General features: G+C 38.6%; 2 protein-coding genes across 5 annotated transcripts; both read left to right on the forward strand.

Moving 5' to 3' along the window:
- The first annotated feature begins 2,466 nt into the window (after positions 1–2,466).
- Positions 2,467–15,904, forward strand: LOC138203094 (uncharacterized). The gene is made up of 25 exons (XM_069157684.1): positions 2,467–2,882; positions 3,559–3,688; positions 4,807–4,974; positions 5,179–5,316; positions 5,519–5,670; positions 5,955–6,058; positions 6,177–6,363; positions 6,493–6,621; positions 7,067–7,210; positions 7,384–7,519; positions 8,483–8,633; positions 9,240–9,376; positions 9,871–9,982; positions 10,368–10,431; positions 10,549–10,752; positions 11,225–11,370; positions 11,706–11,824; positions 12,912–13,033; positions 13,139–13,236; positions 13,604–13,740; positions 13,997–14,121; positions 14,323–14,468; positions 14,886–14,988; positions 15,096–15,232; positions 15,431–15,904. The coding sequence occupies exons 2-25, from the start codon at positions 3,559–3,561 to the stop codon at positions 15,543–15,545; spliced, it is 3,204 nt and encodes a 1,067-aa protein (XP_069013785.1). The 5' UTR covers positions 2,467–2,882; the 3' UTR covers positions 15,546–15,904.
- Positions 15,905–16,539: 635 nt separating this feature from the next.
- Positions 16,540–18,823, forward strand: LOC138203287 (protein THEM6-like). Of its 4 annotated transcripts, none has more exons than XM_069158044.1 (3): positions 16,540–16,590; positions 17,778–18,285; positions 18,390–18,823. In XM_069158044.1, exons 2-3 carry the CDS (start codon positions 17,782–17,784, stop codon positions 18,495–18,497), a joined length of 612 nt encoding a protein of 203 aa, XP_069014145.1. In that variant the 5' UTR covers positions 16,540–16,590; positions 17,778–17,781; the 3' UTR covers positions 18,498–18,823. The 4 variants fall into 4 exon arrangements, with proteins under 4 accessions (XP_069014145.1, XP_069014146.1, XP_069014148.1 ...); XM_069158045.1 differs by having other exon boundaries at positions 16,565–16,616; XM_069158047.1 differs by having other exon boundaries at positions 16,568–16,586.

Raw genomic sequence — 18,823 nt, forward strand, 5'->3', positions numbered from 1 at the left:
CTTTAGTTCACGTGAATCGATGCGGCGCGTGCTAAAGTAAGCCACCCCTGATTCTAATGCGCACAAACGCTACGCCTGCATTGCACGTGCGATGTCATTGGTCTGCTGTAGCAGACACCCGCACGCCTAACGTAGAATTAACTGGAGACTGCACTGCTTCACAATATACACGCAAACTGCAGAATGTAACATTGCAAGGGCGGGCAGGTGTGGCTCGTGCACTCACAACGGGGGCTCCTGTAGGAACGTGTAAATCACCTATCTGAGGTGTGGCGTTTGCTGCAGCTTGCCAAAGTACACGTTTACATGTGTACTTTAGGCGTAGCAGGTAGGCCTTTAATGTCTGTTGGCTGAATCGTTTGACAACTCAAACAACCACACAGTCATACCTCACGTGTGAGGTGCGTCCTCCAGAGAGCAGACCCCAAATCCCTTTTTTGCATGTATAAAAAATATACAGGGGTAAATATCTGTGATCACATGTTTAATTGCATGCTTACAATAATCGTATATTCTTAAACACTTATCATAACAAATTCAGTTTCTCTGCAAAGTTTAATAACCATTTGTTACCATTAATAACCGTGTGCATTTTTGACTTTTGGAGGACTACATACCGCTGCATCACTTGAACTAAGGCAAAGTATAATCTTTAAATACGCTTCTCTGCTATCTGCATCTGCTGTTTTAGGCTATCTTGACTGCTAAAGCTTGTCTGTTTTTTTGGTAGCTGGAATTGTTTGTGATTGGGTTCTTGGGTTCACTCAAGTAACTGAGTCTTTGAGAACAAGTTAAGAGTTAAACTGCTGCTCTTTTATTTCCAATTCTATGAAGGCCTAAGTTGTATTTGACTTTCCACCAGTTTGAGGTAAAAAGACTCTGAGAGAAGTAGGGACAAAATCTAGAGACTGTGTGAAAGTTTTTGTTGTTTAGTAATCAGTGGTGTGATTCCATTCCCGCCCATTTGTAACACCTGGTGACGGGAGGGGTGACCAAGGGGTGTGGTCTGACCAGCTGTAGCCAACCCTGTTGTAAAACCAGGAAGTGTTTGAAGCGTCAGCTTCAGCGAGGACTCGTTGTATAAAGACACGGAGGGTAAAGACAGAGGAGTCTTTCGTTGGAGTCACAGGGGGAGGCTGAGTAGAACTACCGCCATCTGAGTATGTGTGTACTTTCCATACCTGTGGGTATATCTACTCGTAGATACTATAGGCCTCGCACTCGGTCACACCAACACCGTAACCTTTCCTCTGTTCTCTATCCCGCAGCTTCACACTGCTGGAGCAGCCTCTCTCTCCTCTGTCCTGATCCTTCTTGACCTTTCTGCTGCATTTGACACAGTGAACCACCAGATCCTTATTTCCTCCCTTCAGGACCTCGGTGTCTCAGGCTCTGCTCTCTCCCTGTTCTCATCCTACCTCAACGACCGCACCTACCGGGTAACTTGGAGAGGATCTGTGTCTGAACCTTGTCCTCTCACTACTGGTGTCCCTCAAGGCTCCGTCCTGGGTCCCTTCCTCTTCTCTCTGTACACCAACTCTCTCGGCTCTGACATTCACTCGCATGGCTTTTCCTACCACTGCTATGCTGATGACACCCAACTGATCCTCTCTTTTCCCCGATCTGAAACACAGGTAGCTGCACGAATCTCTGCCTGTCTGACTGACATCTCTCAGTGGATGTCCACACACCACCTGAAAATCAACCTCGACAAGACCGAACTGCTCTTCCTTCCAGGGAAAGACTCTCCCACCCTCGACCTGGCTACTACCTTGGACAACTCTGTGTTATCCCCGACCCTGACTGCTAGGAACCTCAGCGTGACACTCGACAGTCAACTCTCTCTTACTGCCAACATCACTGCAACACGTTCCTGTAGATACATGCTGCACAACATCGGGAGAATACGTCCTCTTCTCACTCGGAAGGCGGCGCAGGTTCTGGTCCAGGTTCTGGTTCTGGTCCAGGCTCTGGTCATCTCATGTCTGGACTATTGTAACTCCCTCCTGGCAGGTCTACCTGTTCGTGCCATCCGACCTCTGCAGCTCATCCAGAATGCCGCAGCTCGACTGGTCTTTAACCTCCCGAAATTCACTCCCACTACTCCGCTCCTCCGCTCCCTTCACTGGTTACTAGTAGCTGCCCACATCCGTTTCCAAACATTGGTACTTGCGTACCGCGCTGTGAACAGATCGGGTCCAGTGTACATCCAGGACATGGTCAAACCTTACATCCTAGCCCGCTCCCTCCGCTCTGCTTCTACCAATCAGCTTGTCGCTCCCTCACTGCGAGCTAAACACTCAACAAAATCACGACTGCTTGCTGTCCCGGCTCCTAAATGGTGGAATGAACTCCCCAACGACATCAGGACAGATGAAACTCTGTACATCTTCCACCGCAAACTAAAAACACACCTCTTCCAACTTTACCTTGAATAATAGAACTTTAGTAGCGCTTAAAATGGCACTTACTTTTAGCACTTTGTAGTTTGGCTTTCTTGAAGAAATTGTATTTTCTTGATTCTTGTTGTTCTGGGTTTTGTACCCTCATGGTTGAAATGCACTTATTGTAAGTCGCTTTGGATAAAAGCATCAGCTAAATTAAATGTAATGTAATAACCAGGTCATTATTGAGCAGAAAACCCTATTAGACTTTTTTTTGTTTGTTGTAAACCCTGTTTTAAGACACCGTGACCATGTTGGCCCATTTCCCAAAACATCTGGTAATGATTGCTTCGTCCTGTGTTGTTTTCCAGCTCGTTCTGTTTGGTTTCGTTTTCTTAGGTTTCATTTTCTGATGGGCACCTCCTCCAACAGCAAGAAACTGACAACAGAGTCTGGCATCGCAGGGCCGTTGTGTATGATATTTGGATTTACGTTAAGGTAAGATTGTCCCTTTATTTATTTTACCCATGGGTCAGATGAAATTACGCTGTAACATGTGGTCAGACTGCTCTACTTCACAGACTGTTGAGAACAGCCAAGATTTCAAAAAACTATTCCCCTCCAATACGTCTTGAGTAATTTGAGGTTATTTTTCCAGCCAGAGTCAACATTCCTCTTTCTATATTCAGCTTGAAACCCAGAGTCAACATATGTCCTCAACAGTCATTAGGCATACGTTTATAGACCATCTTTGTTTAGAGAAACGCAGTTATGCCAAGCTCTGATCCCGTGTTGCATAACATAGGAAAATATCCCCAAAGGCCTGCAGGATAAGATGAGCTGGCTGCTAAACACTGGCAAAGCAATTAGAACCGTGTGTACATGCTTTAAATGACCATAATCTCATTGTGAGCATAAATTATGTGTTCATAGTTATTTATAACAGAATCCTATCTGGAAGATACACTGTGTTTTCTTTAAATTAGTCATGTGTGAATTCTTCTCACGGATGACTGATTTATCCAAAATTTCTAACAAGGACAATAATGTAGTTCGAATTAAATATATCATAATTTCTTAGTTATTGATTTTAGTGTTTGTTCTTTGGTATTTGGGACAAATATTCTAGAATGCATTGAGAGTGATGACAAAGTCTCTTGGTGTCTTTGTTTAGATGGGTGCAGTAGTCAACCTGCTTGAACAGTTCAGACTGGAGTCCTATTACAACCAGTTTCTCCATTTGGGTGTAAAAGATGAGAGAGATTTCGTGGATGGTCTGTCAGATGAAGATCTAAACAACATGGGTAAGAGTGCTTAATATGAATAAATGTTCACACTGTTCCAAAGGTAAACTTTGATTTTCAGTTTTGAATGTTAATTACGTGAAAAATTTTAACTTTTTAGGCCATAAGGATTTTTTAATGCAAATAAATTGATAGTTATGTTAATGTGAAGAAAATGTGGTTGCAGCCCAAGTGGAAATTACAACTATAGTCTTTTTTTTTTTTGATTGAAATATAATTTTAATTGATGGCACCGTCAGAAATGTTAACCTTTGTAAGATTTGGAGAATGTAGTTTGTTGCGTAACCGTTTTTGATTGTAAGTTGTGAAGTGTTTCTGACAGTTTTGCTTCTTAATGTGCTCAATAACAGCATCACCATTAGCAATCCAACAGTTGATTAATGAAATGTTATCTGTTTTTCGAGGATAATGCCAAAACATGCATTAACTTGCACTGTAAAAATAAACCTATATAATCTACTCAATAAAAGTGAGGTAACAATTTGCACTCGGTTTGTTTGGGTAGATTTCACCCCTTGTTTTAAGTCAAAAATACTAAATATTTCTCAATACATTACACAACTGATTACTTAAAAAAAAGGGAGTAACATAAACTCTGAATATATTATCAATAATAAATCGATATGACTAATTAAACATTAGCGATTCAGAAAAGGTAAGCTTTACTTAAAAACCAAATGTCAGACACAGGAGTTGATCTCGTCAATTACTTTTTATTCAACAAAGGTTACAAAATGACTCTTAATTCAGCAGAAACCAAGGGTCTTGAACACTTCAAATTTGTTTGTGTGTGCATAAGAACTAAGACTAAAATATATAAACAAACCCAGAATCGGAAGCTTCTTGGAATACTTGATGGTTGGTTGAGGGCGTAGATCGGTCTTATCAACAGCATATATGCGTTGGTTTGGCTTCCACGCCCGTTCAGCATCTGGTTCAGTTCAGTTCAGGTACCTGTATCTTTTGTGAAAACTGGGATACGTGAAGGCTTCTTCAGTGGTCTTCATGTAGGTCCAGCTGTGGAAGAAAAAGACAGTCAGAATATTACCCTATTTTTAAAGGTGAGTGAACACATTTTTGAAAAACTCTGACGTTGTTTTGTGTGTGCCTTTTTGCAGGTTTGACTCATGTAGAAAAGAATCGGTTTTCAGCCATGAAAAACTTCATTCAAACACTGAACGCTCCAGAGCGGCAAGTTCAAAGTGTGAGGCCTGTGCAGAAATCAATGAAGTCGTTCTGTCTGCAGTACACATACCCCAAATGTCCTGAACCAAAACATATTGAAGGTATGAAACAGACATATTTTAAAGATCATTAACCTGAGCCTTCCCTTTGAATTGTTTATAGTAAAGTGCAAGATGGCAGTTTACCTTCAAGTTTTTAACTTCAAGTGCTTTGTGACCCTGCAAAAACCATGTCCTAAACATAAACCACCCTTTACATAACGGAAGCATAAATGAGGTGTAATGTTTTATATTTTAATGTTACAGATTTGGATCCAGCACAGAACACAGTTGAAGATCTGATGGTAGGAATCTGCCACTTTGAAAAAGTCGACAACACCAAAGGAGTCTGTCTCTACACAGTCGATGGGATGCCCTTGACAGATGATCCCTTCTTCAACACATGTGAGTTTACATTTTTGGAGAGGCAGCTGCTAAATGAAGGGTTATTGTAACTATTTTACAAAGATTTAAAAAAAAAAAAAAAAAAAAAAAAAAAAAAAAGCTTTTGAACTGTTGATTTGTAGTAGACATAAATACTTGTAAAGTTCACTTTATTGGCACAACTTCTGGTTCAGCTTTTTATTTTTATTGTCTTGTTATTCAGGGTCTTTGAAAGACCGACATATTGAGAACGGTGCTGTGATCTATGCCATATTTACACCAAAAGAAAACCTGACACAGGCTCCTCAAATGCCAATGAGAGAATCGAATGAAGCCACTGGAACAAATGTCATTCGGTGCCACATCATGCTCAAGGTATGTCTTAAATATGTTGCTCACGATCCAACTGCTGATGTTCGAAAAATGATTGATGTACTATGTAATAATGAGATCAAATTAATCAGATTTCATATTCGAGATCTGAAGAAAACACAAGCCAACATATTGCTTTAGGGCCCCAAGTGATGTCTTTGTGTTGGTTTGTTTTTGTTTCATAGAAGGAAATGCTTTTGAAATCTGACCTTATATTGTCAACATATATACAAAGAATTTATTGAAAATAATTCGGTACCTTTTAACATTCTTGTTTACTTATTTAGGGAGACTTTGAGGTGATGGTGGACTTGGAAAATGACACAATGGCAAGTCTAAGACGCAATCTGTCAAATGCAAGTGGAGTCCCAGTACATGTCCTTCATTACAAGTAATTCAGAATTAGTACATCAAACATTATATTGTCAGATGAGTCCAATTATTTCCTGGTATACTACTTGGTGCTCATACAGTACTTCTACTCTCTGGCGTTTTTGCTGTATTTGCAGAGATTCACACTCGAGTGGTGACACGCTGCAAACATGTGGAATCTCTGAGGGGTCAACAGTTGTCTTCTCCTTGTCCACCTTTTCTGAGGGGACTCCGTACAATGAGACCTACATCAATGATGTCATGCCTTCGGTGCCACAAACCTTGAAAGGAATCACCGTGTTCTTGTCTTCTCTTTATGTTGTTGTAAGCAGAGATTTATAACACATTGTTTCTTTGCTGACATTAATTCACCAAACTGCCCTGAAAAGTTTGCCACTCTTGTTATCTAATGGAGGGGTTTTCAAATGCTTCTGTTTTTTTTGTTACTTCTAGAGCCTGCAATCAAAATTAGCCAAGGATAAACTGATTGCCTACATACGAAAACTGACTGCCTGTAACCCTCTCGCCCAAAGTTTGCATCAGTTATTCTGCAGGAATGAAACGATCACCAGGAACCAGAAGGTAAACAAGATAAGGTGGTAAATTATCTCCTGTTTGTCTGTTGTATTGTACCGAATTATTTTAATTACAACATAGTTTGACTATTTATACATTATGTACAGCTTCCCAGACGTTATTGCATGAACGATAACAACATCTTAAGTGCCTGAAGACTTTGCATAATACTGCATATTGGTCAATAATGTGGCGTCACACACAACTGCTTGACGTTTTTATACCTTAATAGCCAACATCTTAGTTCATGAATGATAGCGGAAAAATTCCGCAAGTGATAAAAAGTTTTTTGTAATTCGGTTTAACTCACGCTTAACAGTGGAGCGGTACAAAGTTATTCACTTATTGCTCCTTATTTTTAATGGAATCATGATTTATTCACTCGGTTTGTTCCATTTTTGCATTCACCAGTGACGTTTTCTTCATATGTGCTGTGATTGTTTCCTTGCAGATTGCAGTTGTTGAAGGCTTGTACATGCTCTTCAGAGAGCTTTTGCCCAAACTAGGATCACAGCGAGGGGAGAAATTCATCAAAGACCTGGATGTCTTTGAGAATTCATTGTACTGCTGGTCACATCTCATTACAAAAACAAAGGTACAGTAATAATATTTAGCTTTGAATGATATATGTTCTTTTTTTTTTTAAATGTTAGTGTGCTAATTTCCAGTATTACGTGTGTATATTGTTATCACTTAATACCTTTGTGAAAGTTTGGATTGATTAGAGTTAACATCGTGAATGTATCATACTTGGTTTTATTTTGACAGAAACAGACGGCAGAAAATGAAGTCTACGCTCCAATCAGTCTTATGGGTGAAGACAGTAACCACTTCTGTGAACCAGTCAGAGTACCTGGAGTACCAGGTGCCTTTGAAAGAGCATCTGTTCTCCAGAAAATCAATGGTAAAACTAGAACATTAAACTTTTTAATGTATTGTACTTTAGAGTACTTTATTTTTTTATTTTTTTATTTTTTTACTGCTAATTAATATTTTGTTTTCCTTCTCCACTCCAGTTACTCATTACATTGCAGATTAAGACTATTAATACAAAATATTATTAATAAATACTCAACGTCTGGTCTTATAGAATATCCAATATAACCTAAAATAATTGAAAATAGCTCCACCTTCATCCGGGTACTGTAATACTTACACAGTAATACAACAATAAATATATATTGTGTATATTTTTTTTTTAAACTTTCCCTCTTCACTTCAATTTCTGTACATTTTGCTGCTAAAGATTTTGCACTTCTATTCAAATACCATTTTGAATTTAGGATTTGTTTTTTGTTTTTTGTATCCACACTGTTGTATTGTTGCTTTTAACAAAGTAAGTTCTTCCACCATTGAAACTTTTCATTGCTGTAACACATTCAGATGAATACAACAGCAGGATAGAACACACTGTAGGAAAGTTAGAGAGCTGCGTTTTGAAAAGCGTTTTCTTTGTACATGGAGAAGTGATGACAAAGGTGTTTACTGTGAAGCATCCCCATGAAATGGAGTGGTATGTTTCCGTGAACATCTTGACTTATCTGGACAAACAGATCTGGACATTTTTTCATCTTTTTTTTTTAAGCCGAATCATTTTAAATAGTGTATGGAATAAAGATAGAAAACTGAAAGAAACGGCTACAGTGACGTGATAACATGGAGACAGGCTCTTAACTGCAGTTTGGGAAAATCGGCACATCTAATGCATCATCAAGGTTATCAAAATCTTCTACTTTGCCATACTGCTCTGAAAAATGACTTGCTTTATTGTTACGTCACACACCCAGGTGGTGTTGTATTTTTTTTTTTTCTTGGAATATAATGTGTCATTATCTTCTTGATTTCCTGTTCTGTTCTTTTTGTTTAGATGGAGAGAAAATTCCAAATTGCACCAAAGAGCCTTTGACCGAAAGTTCACTGCAGAGAGCCACTGACATCGAAAAAATCCTGCTCAGCTTGCCTCGATTCGTCAGAACTTATCCTCTCTGGATTCATCATGACAAGACGTCTGGTCAGAAGTGTGTGTCAAGTTAATTCTCTGAACAAAACTACTGGCATTTTTTTATTTACTGACAGCCTTGAAGCTGTTGTCGACCGTTTGATGTTAATATTTTTTGCACTTTATTCTCAGTAGATATATTGTGGCATGTTTGTGTTTAAATATTTTTTGCACCGATGCACAACTAAGCAGTTAAAATGCTTTTCTAGTACTGCAATAGACTTAATGAACAAGACCAGACCAAGTGGCTAAAAATTTACAAGTTTGTTCTCATGATGCATGTTCCCTCACAAAAAAACAAGGAACCCTTTTGAATTTGATCTATGACAGGTTGCACAGTGCCATCCTGTGGTCAAACTTACAAATTTTAGCAAGCCTAACTGACAGGGTTTTTATGTTAGATGGAGTACAGTGGCTTTAAAGTGAGCTTTAAAATGATTAATTTTAATTATAAATCAACTACATATATTATCTAATGCACTCAACAAAAGTTATTCTTAAATGATTATTTCACAAAATTCTGTCCACTTTAATGGCCAGTATGTACTGGAGGGATTGCAGCAAGAAAAACCTGATTTTGCTTTTACAACAGACTTTTTCATTCATCTATACATTTAAATTACAGCTTCCAGGTCGATATTCAACGGACTTTTGCAAGTATGGTGGAGAAATTGAAGTCTTTCCCTCATCTCAATGTGACCCCACCACTACAGCTGAAGGAGCTGGGACATGATCAATGTTGCCTTGTTCTGCTGAGCGAAGGTACTTCATCAGCTCAGTGCACACAGTATGTTTAAAACTGCACTGTCACTTTTAAGAAGTCATCTATTACAAAAATGTGTACCCAGTGTATCTCGCAGCAAAAAATATGGACCTATCGGGCATTAGATCACCCAGCTTGTTCTTCGGGATATTTTTGAAACGCAAAATAAATTCCTCTGGTTTTAAATGTACATTTAAAAAGTCACCCCTCCTGTGCAGTGTTTCAAATTGATCCTTTGACAAACTTAAAAAAAATAACCAAAGGCATTTGCACATATTAAGTGTTCACAGTTTTTTTTTTTAAGTCTTATAGCAATGCCTTCTTTGCTCTCTGCCTCCCAACAGATTACAGGCAGTAATTCTACATTAGCCTGAAAGAGATGAACACTGGTTTCCATATTATCATTATCTCCTATGTGAAGTATCATTTATCATGTCTGCAGGGAGCTGTGTAATTTTTTATGTTTTTTTTGTTGTCTTTTTTCCTCTGTCAGACAACCTCGGCGTTTACATGCATAAAGACAAAGGATCCAGTGATATGATCATAGTGCACGATTGTCTGGACGGAAAACAGAAAGGAGTGGATGTGAACGTACTGGCAGCCAAGTGAGTACTTGAATCAAAACAAAATGGAGTCGGCAAAAGAATTACTTTACACTATTTTGTGTGATTAGATGAGTACAAAATAGACCTTTAGAGCTTTATATTGTTTATTTCCTAATGGCTTTAAAACTGGTCAGAATTTTTTTTTTTTTTATCCTAGAGGCAGTGTAAAAGACAAAGGTATTCTAGTGAAGTTTTCATCTTCGCTTATAATCCCAATTTTCAATCATATTTTCTTTCCCTGTTGTACAAGCTAGTGTGTGTTTATTATAAACTTTTTAAAGCTTGAAAGAATAGCCCATGCTTTTTAGCTGGTGTATATATATTTTTTTTTTTGCATGTGTACCATAATGAAAAATTTTTTTGCGGATGATGTTTCTTAACACAGGACTGGCGATCACAGAGATGACCGATCATTTGTCACAACCAGGACTCCAAAAGAGGCGATACTGGTAACACTAGGGAGAAAATGGCCAACTAAAAAAATGTTTTTGTTGTGAGGAAATTTCTACTGAATCACCAACAGTTGTCCAAACGTACATTTGATGTTCTTGGTTTTGTTTTGTAAGGTGCTGATAGATACAAGCTCCTCCATGGAAGAAGAGTGTTATGGAAGTGCGGAAATAATGAAAATTCACGCTGTGAAAGAGCTCTTCGATAACTTTGCCACCAGGAGCATGGCTTACAACTTCCACCATGTCATTGGGCTTGTGAAGTTTGACTCCATGGTGAAAACCCTTCACACATTCACTGAAAATCTGGAAAAGTTCAAGGTAAATGTACTTATTACTGCATGTCACCAATGTTATGCGTGTCTGTTTTTATTGACATGAACATCCTGAGCAAAGGGGGTTCTCCACAGTGTACAGACACAGTTGATTTATATTAAATACCTTCATGTTAAAACTTAAGTCCTTGTATTTAGAAATTGCAAGTATAATATAAATAGTTTGTAGCACTTTATAATGAAGGATATTAAAGGGAATATTTGTCAACCATAATAATTTCTATTTGGGTTTATTTTATATAATTACAGGTGGGCTATGCTTTATTTTTGTGAAGCTTTCGGTTATGTTTGCACACGGAAGGCATTATAGTTGTTGACAAACTCATTAATACATTATAATGTGAAAAAACCCTTATTAACTGATTACATTTTTCATTTGTTTATTTATCACTTATAAATGTTAAATAGGTGCACTCAAAGCGCTGCTATTTTCAGAAAGTAATGTTTCACTTATTTAGGAGCACATCCGTGACCTCGAGGCGAGTGGATGCACTCTGCTGTACGACGCACTACGACGAGGGGCGTCTGAGCTGGAAAAGGTCAAGATGAGGTTTCCAGATTGTAGACTTCGCATCATGTGTCTCACTGATGGAAATGATTCTGGGTAAATTTCCTTCTCTGTGCCATTTTTACCTTTAGAGTTGAACATGTGTTAACTAATGCATTTTTTTGAACCATCACAGCTAGACCAGATACCACTAACTAATGAGATGGATGGTTATAATAATTATAATCAGTTCTGCAAATGCTCATGTTTGTAACCGTTGTAGTGTTGAAAACATTTTCTTTTATTTCAGACATTGATATTGAATAAGCTTTGATCAAACAGCTTGTCCTCTATTGAGTCATTTTCTTCTGTGAGATCTCAACTACAGACAGTTTTTTTTTGTTGTTGAAGCAGCTGACATCATTAATTTGACTATTTTCATCTTTCCGTAGATCCTCAATAGAGCCAGCCGCTGTTACAGCCAAACTGCTCAAATCAGACATCGTCGTTGATTCAATCCTTCTTGGAAATGTGGAGAACGACATGCTACATGGAATTAGCAATGCAACAGGTAAAGCTTTATTCTGAGTTGAGTATAATCACCAAATACATTAATATGAGGCTATATACACTAAGTATGGGTCATGATTTTCCAATACTCGTTAAAAAAATCGAATAGTTTGTGAATATTGTTGAATTTTTGCTGCCGCCTGGTAGTTCTGCGTTACTACTGTCAGAAGGGAGCGGTAACGGACAACAACTTGCTTCCCAACTGCGGTTAAAAAAACAAAAAAAGAAGAAGAACAAATTACCGCCAGGTACAGGTAAAACATCGTGGTGCTGTGAGATTAGATGCTACGGTTCAAACAGGAGAAACATGCAAAGACTACAACAACTGTCAAAAGGTTCCATGTGGTCGTCATTTAAAAAAGTAAAGTAAAATAAGGTGCAGTGAAAACTCTTCAATAATAGTCAAGTAGTTCCTGACTAATATTAAATAATATTTTTTTTTTTTTTTAATGCCTATCTGTAATACATCGATAATTCTGTGGCGAAGTGCAGTTAAACTTTTTTTGTGTCTTTTTTGCTCTTATCTATATAACTGTGATTAACTGAACCATGAATGGCACATCAACTGCATTTCTGGGATAATTTGATTGTTATTATTTCATTCTAAACTGTATTACAAAAGTGAGAAAATGGCTGTTGTCCGGTGTAACAATGGCCAAAAATTTACATTTTATATCTACACGAGCTGCCGTGTGTTTTACTCGACAACCTTTATGTAACAGTTGTTGACGTATACGCATCTATTTCTAGAAAGGAATCAGCTCAGAAGTCTGGTTTTGGTGAACATCAAAGCAAAAAACTGACTAAACACAACAACACGCAGCAGTCTCAGGAGACGAAGTAGGCGAGTCAGAGGAGTTGACGATACATCCACTGCTTCCTACTCCACTGTTGCCAAGTGACATCAAACAGCAGCCATTAGAGGAAACAGAAGTCATGATTTCAACCAGCACACTATGTGGCAACATGCATCGTGTAAACTCCCGTCAGCGACTTGTGCATTAAACATTTTCTTTTAATATCTTTTGACTGTTTAATTATTCAGACGTTTTTTTTGTATCAATCCGCCACGTCCTCATTGCTCGCAGGTGGTTGTTGTTTCAAACCGCAGACAACCAAAGACGGTCTGAAGCTCTTTGAGATAGAGACAGTTTTGTCTTTGGAGCAGAGGAAACCAAAGGAAAAACTCGACCCATCTTCCATCAGTGAGGTCAGTTACAGCATCTGCTACGGTCATCCATTTAGAGCTGATTATAGACCAACTCCTTCAACTCATGTCTTCATTATATATATTTTTTTCTATGCTATTTTATAGTGCACATTAACAGGAGTCTTCGCTACTCATGGGTATGATGAATATCCAGAGACGTCCTTGCCAAGCCAGATAAACAGCAAAGTGACCATGACGGAGAGGTGAGCGACAAACTCACTGATAACAAACCTGGTCAAATAAAAAGCCGCTTTTAACCTGCTTAGTCAGACGTGTTGTATGGAATGTGTGTCCGTGGTTGTGATAGCAGCTTGACATAACTGGCAATCGGAGCTGTCGAGTGCCTAACCTAACAAACTGTATTTAATTATTTGTTTGTCAGCCAATTGGTACAGAACTTTACTTTCCCACTTGTGGGTCAGATTTTGCAGCCGACACAAAAATGAAATCGGTGTCATCTGACAGTTATGAATTATCGTGTTGACAAACAACCAAAGATGAATCTCTAAGCCTCGTGATGTTTGTATATTAAAGATGCCTGAATTACATCTGAGCATTAATTTGTGACAGTGCTCTGAAGAAGAAGATTCAGGAGTCGAAGGGTCGGCGTTTCATGGAGAAGGACAGGCGTATCCTGGAGGAGCTCAAGAATCTGCATTGTGACCCGCATCCCTTCTTCAGAGTCTTTCCGTCTCAGTCGGACTTCAGTAAGTGACACGGTCTCCGTTGAAGTGTGTTTTTGATGTATTTTTGTGAGTATTTTATATGACCTGAACTTTGTTGTCTGCCAGACCCGCAGTAAAGATTCATCTTTGGTCGTTTGGGATGCAGCTAATGTTAATTGTTTTATTGACCATTTAGTTCTAAACTGCTCTCTTTGTTGTGTTAAGTTCAGCCAGCTATTGATGATTTAATGTTATACTTTTATAGCAACAATGATCAGTTATTTTCTAATCTTTTCAGCCTTCTGGAGGATTCTCATGCAAGGCCCTCCTGACACACCGTATGAGAAAGGAGTGTTTGAGCTGTACTGCCAGTTTGGTCCTGACTACCCAGTGAAGCCTCCACTTGTTCGCTTTGTCACTCATGTATCCTCCCAAAGTACAAGCAGAAGAAAACCTTTTATAATGCAATGCATTTAGACGTCTTCACGGTATTTATATTGCGTTGATTTCCATAAATGTTGCTTCTTTTTGACTAATTTGCGTTCTATAATGGAAATTTAAGTGATTGCACACAGCGTACTGTACATGTTTCTTTGTAGCGAGTATTTCTTAACATGACGGCAGGTGTATCACTGCAATGTCAACAGTGTCGGCCGCATTTGCCACAACATATTTGACCGTAACTACAATGCCCACATCACCATGAGAGAGGTCTTTGATGCTGTGTATGGACTGCTCATCATCCCCGAGCCCGACGATCCGCTGGACAGGTGAGATGTAAATGTTAATATTCATGTTTTTAAGTTCTTCTTGAAGTGACTCCACCTGCTTGATCTTTTAATGTCTTAATGCAGCGAGAGCTGGGAGGTTGGAAAATGCACATCTTGAACAAAATGTTTTTGGATTTGTGATTTAATATTGAGCTGGAAGAACAGCTTTCATCATGTGCTGTGAAAACATTTCCTTTGGCGTTTCTTATACAATAACAGCATTACGAAACCCACACAGTCACACTGCGGATTTTAGAGTTGTGCTCTTGTTTCCGTTGTTTTTCATTTAGACATTATTATAGCTACAAATCTAAGAATATAATACTGTATAGTCCACATAGATTTCAAAAATACTATGTGATACCTGTAATGACATATTTAGAGAAACTGACTTAAATATCAAACTTCTTTTGGAAGCATTTTGGCTGAAGAATTCCTGACGAGCCGCGACGCATATGAACGAGAAGCTAAGAAACACACGCAGGAAAATGCGGAAAAGTCGCTGGATGACATTGAGAAGGTGAATGAGCTGGTATATCTACAAGTTTTGTGGATTCCATTTTTATTTAATGACTTTTGTATCGCCTCTACTTAAACACACTTGTCTTTTTTTTTTTTTCTCTGAAGAAACTGGTGGATGCTGTGCCCCAGTTTATTCCCCAGCATCTGATCTGTCCTCTCACCGAGAAGATGTTTGTTGATCCTGTGAAAACAGTATATGGGACTGTGTATGAGCGCAAGGCCATTGAGGAACACCTCAAACGGTAAATTAATTTACTGCTCTTGACACTAATTTAAAGTGAAGTGTGGCTGTGTTAGTGGCTGCTAACCTGACTCATAACCAGTTTATCACCAACCTACTTGTAAAAGAGTCAAAAGTTAACATTTTGTCTCAATTATACATATTAAGCTCTGATTGCAAACGGCAACAGGGATTGTGAAACCACTTCTTTCTTTTCCAGACACCAGTATGATCCGATGGCTGGCCCAGGAAACGAGCTTGAAATGAGTGACATAACTTCTGACCGGGGCATGAAGAAAATGGTGATGAGTCACAGATCTCTACAAATTCAGTGAATCTGTGGAGGAAAAACTTTGATGAATGATATTCACACTGACTGACAGGAAAGCATGTAATAGCTGAAGAGTGGACACTTGCGTGTTGGTTTAAATTGTGTTTGGTTATTGCCCGATTGATTTGGTTTGGTGATTTTTCTCACACCTTACACTCTTACAAACAAGTGAGTAAGTTAGAAAAGCCTAATTCATCTCTGAAAATCAGTTTAGTAAGTGCTTGGTGTTGTTGTTTTTAATACACACTTTCATTACTCGAGTTGTAAAATTGTGAATGTGTTTTGTGTATGCATGTTTTTTTTGGAGTAACGAATGAAAGTGCAAATTTTGCATTTGTGTTGCTTGTTATTATAAAATAACATCCAAAAATGCTTTGGTGGCTGCCTTTTTTTATGTTCACCATTGATGTTAATTTTAGGAATATAAATTGTAATATTCATACTTTATAATACTTATAAGCCATGACTTAAGACAAATGTATATAGCAAAACCTAACTCACTGATTTCCTCAAAGGGACTCTCAATAAGATTATTAGTACATTTGAAATGTTTACACATGTTCTATGAAATATAATGAATTTAAAGAATATATAAATGATGTTATCAAATGACAGTTGACCTTATATTGAGAAAGATAGTATTAAAACGTAATTGTAAGTCGTTGAACAAAGTGCAGTGACCTTTTACATTACGAGCAGTAGTTTATGTGAATGAACAATCAATCATTGCAACACGTTCTAACTTACGTCACTTCCAGTTAACAGGAAGTGAATCACACAACCCACAAATTAAATGTTCTTTAATTTAAAAAAATATAAAGACTCATGTTATCTCCCTGCACGTCATTTTACAACGTTATCAGCTAATTTTTCCAACTGAATTAGTCTAATTTCAGCTTTTTTACGTTTCTCTTGCCTGAGCGGTAAAAGCGTTTCCAGCAGGTTGCCCTTATTTTGAAGGTTGTAACCGGAAGTACTAAATACTTTACTCAAGTCAGAATGCCATTGAGTCTGCAGATTTGAGTGGAAACGGATGAAATAGACAGTAGGTGAGTGTTATTCTCCCTAACAAGTTGTAAGTATTCTTAACTTTTTGTCAGTTTGTTTAATTCGCTGTAATATTGCACTGAAAACAACGTGTTTTTAACGTGTTTTTAATTCAGACCTGAAAAGTTCGTGGTTGCCGTAGCTTACATTTAAAATCACAAAATATTACATTGCGCCGTTGTGGGCGATATTTCTGAAATTGTAAAATAATATGAGAATGTGATTTCTAACTAGAGTAAGTACTGTGATTTATTGACTATTACTTCTAAAGTCACGGCCCAGGCTCATAATTATTATTTTAATGTACTAATCAGGCCTCTCATTTATAACCCAACAACTCTTGGGGGGGTCCTGCAATAACTGTTAAAATCTCCAGTAATCTATGTGGAAATCTTTGACTTGTTCTATGTTTGCTGAAGACATGCAGGTTTTGCAGAGGTAACTTGCCTTTCCTGCAAAACCTGTTTGCACCCTCAAGTTTTCTTAAATCAGTTCACAAGGGAAACTCTGAAACTCGCTCTGAAACTCACTCTGACACAAGACAACTGAGCTAAAACTAATCCTGCTGTCTGTGGGGAGCTTTCTGTTAGCGATTCAAAATAATGGATGTATTGCCTCCGGGAATGGGCAGTGAGAGACCCACCCTGGATCAAACTTAAAGTCCCAGCAGCATACTGCACTTCCAGAAGGGTAAATTATAACTTTTGTAACATGTAATGAAGTGCAGATGAGAAAATATGTGCCTGCATAAGAAAGGAGAATTATTGTTTTAAACCAGTCAAACTTTTGTTTAATTTTATCCTCACTGTTTTACAGGCTTTTGAGTGAATTTAAAATAACAGATTCCTATACAAGCCTTTACATAAATTATGATGGGGGGTTTAATCTCTTTGTAACTATTTAGAGATATTAAGTGTAATGAAACACATAAGGAGGTTTCTTTTCCTTTTATTTTCCAGTCACTGTTAAGATAGTAAATGTAGGAGGAGAGCGAGCAAGGGAATGACATGCAGTAAAGGTCCCGCTGGGGACTCTTGGCTAAGCAGGTTCTACTTGTTAGTAGGATCAGTTCATTGTTGGTGGGTTTTTTTTAAAAAATTTTATGGGATATGTTGTTTATCCTTTAATAACCTCACTCTCATAAATAGTATTAACTCCACTGTTGTTGTTTGTTTTGTTCTTTCCCTAGAGAGATGTGGTGGGTCCTGTGGGTGCTCGCCGCCTTGCTGGCTCTCTTCTGCTGTCTGGATGTGTGGTACTTCCTGCGGGCAGCTGCGGTGATCCTGCGGGCCTGGTTTCAGCCTCCAGTCCGGGACGTCACAGCGGAGCAGATCCTGACCGGCCGGGTCAATACAAACGACATCGACATGTGCCACATGAACAATGCTCGTTACCTGCGCGAGTGTGACTTTGCCCGCTTCTCCCTCTACATGCGTAACGGTGTGTTCAAGGCCACCCGAGCCCTCAAAGCTTCAATGGTCGTGGGGGCCACCACCATCCGTTACCGCAGGGCTCTGTGTATAGGTGAGGGTTATGAGCTGCGGAGTCGGATCGTCACTTGGGATGACAAAGCCTTTTTTTTGGAGCAGAGATTCGTGTCAACAAAAGACGGGTTGGTGTGTGCTGTCATGTATTGCAAGCAGAGTGTCATACGCAGCAGCCCGGACAAGATCATGCAACACCTGTGCAAAAGGAAGGTAAGAAAGGAAAAGGAGGGAAGTTCAACACAGATGCTAGTTGTACCTTGGAGGAAATAATGTAAAGACGGGAGGACACTGAGCTTGTGGTTTGCTCTTTGCAGGTGGAGTGCCCTGAGTTTCCAGAGGACCTTCAGCACTGGGTCAACTTCATCTCTGCCAGCAGCCAGGCCCTCAGGGCTGAGAGTGGTCTAGATGAGAAGAGCAAATAAGACATTGAGCCATGAAGAGTGGCTTTTTGTAAGCCAGCAAGTTTACAAGCGCAGGATTTAAAGTCTTCTGAGAGAGACATTTAACTTGTCTTCACAAATGATTACTTGACTTAAACACACATGTGCCTACACTTTATAAAACAAGCTTTACTTAGACCCCAATATTTACAGATGTGAAACACTGGAATAACCGCACACTACATTGTTTTGAAAGGTTGTAAATGGTGGTAAATATTGATTTATTCTTCATTAATAGAACATTAATACTGTATGAATGTATAAAGTGTATCATCTTGTGCTATGGCAGCCATAAAACAATCTCTGGG

Source organism: Embiotoca jacksoni, unplaced genomic scaffold (genome assembly GCF_022577435.1).
Source record: "Embiotoca jacksoni isolate LCO1_2020_lvr unplaced genomic scaffold, fEmbJac1.0.p SCAF_22, whole genome shotgun sequence".
NCBI lineage: Eukaryota > Metazoa > Chordata > Actinopteri > Embiotocidae > Embiotoca > Embiotoca jacksoni.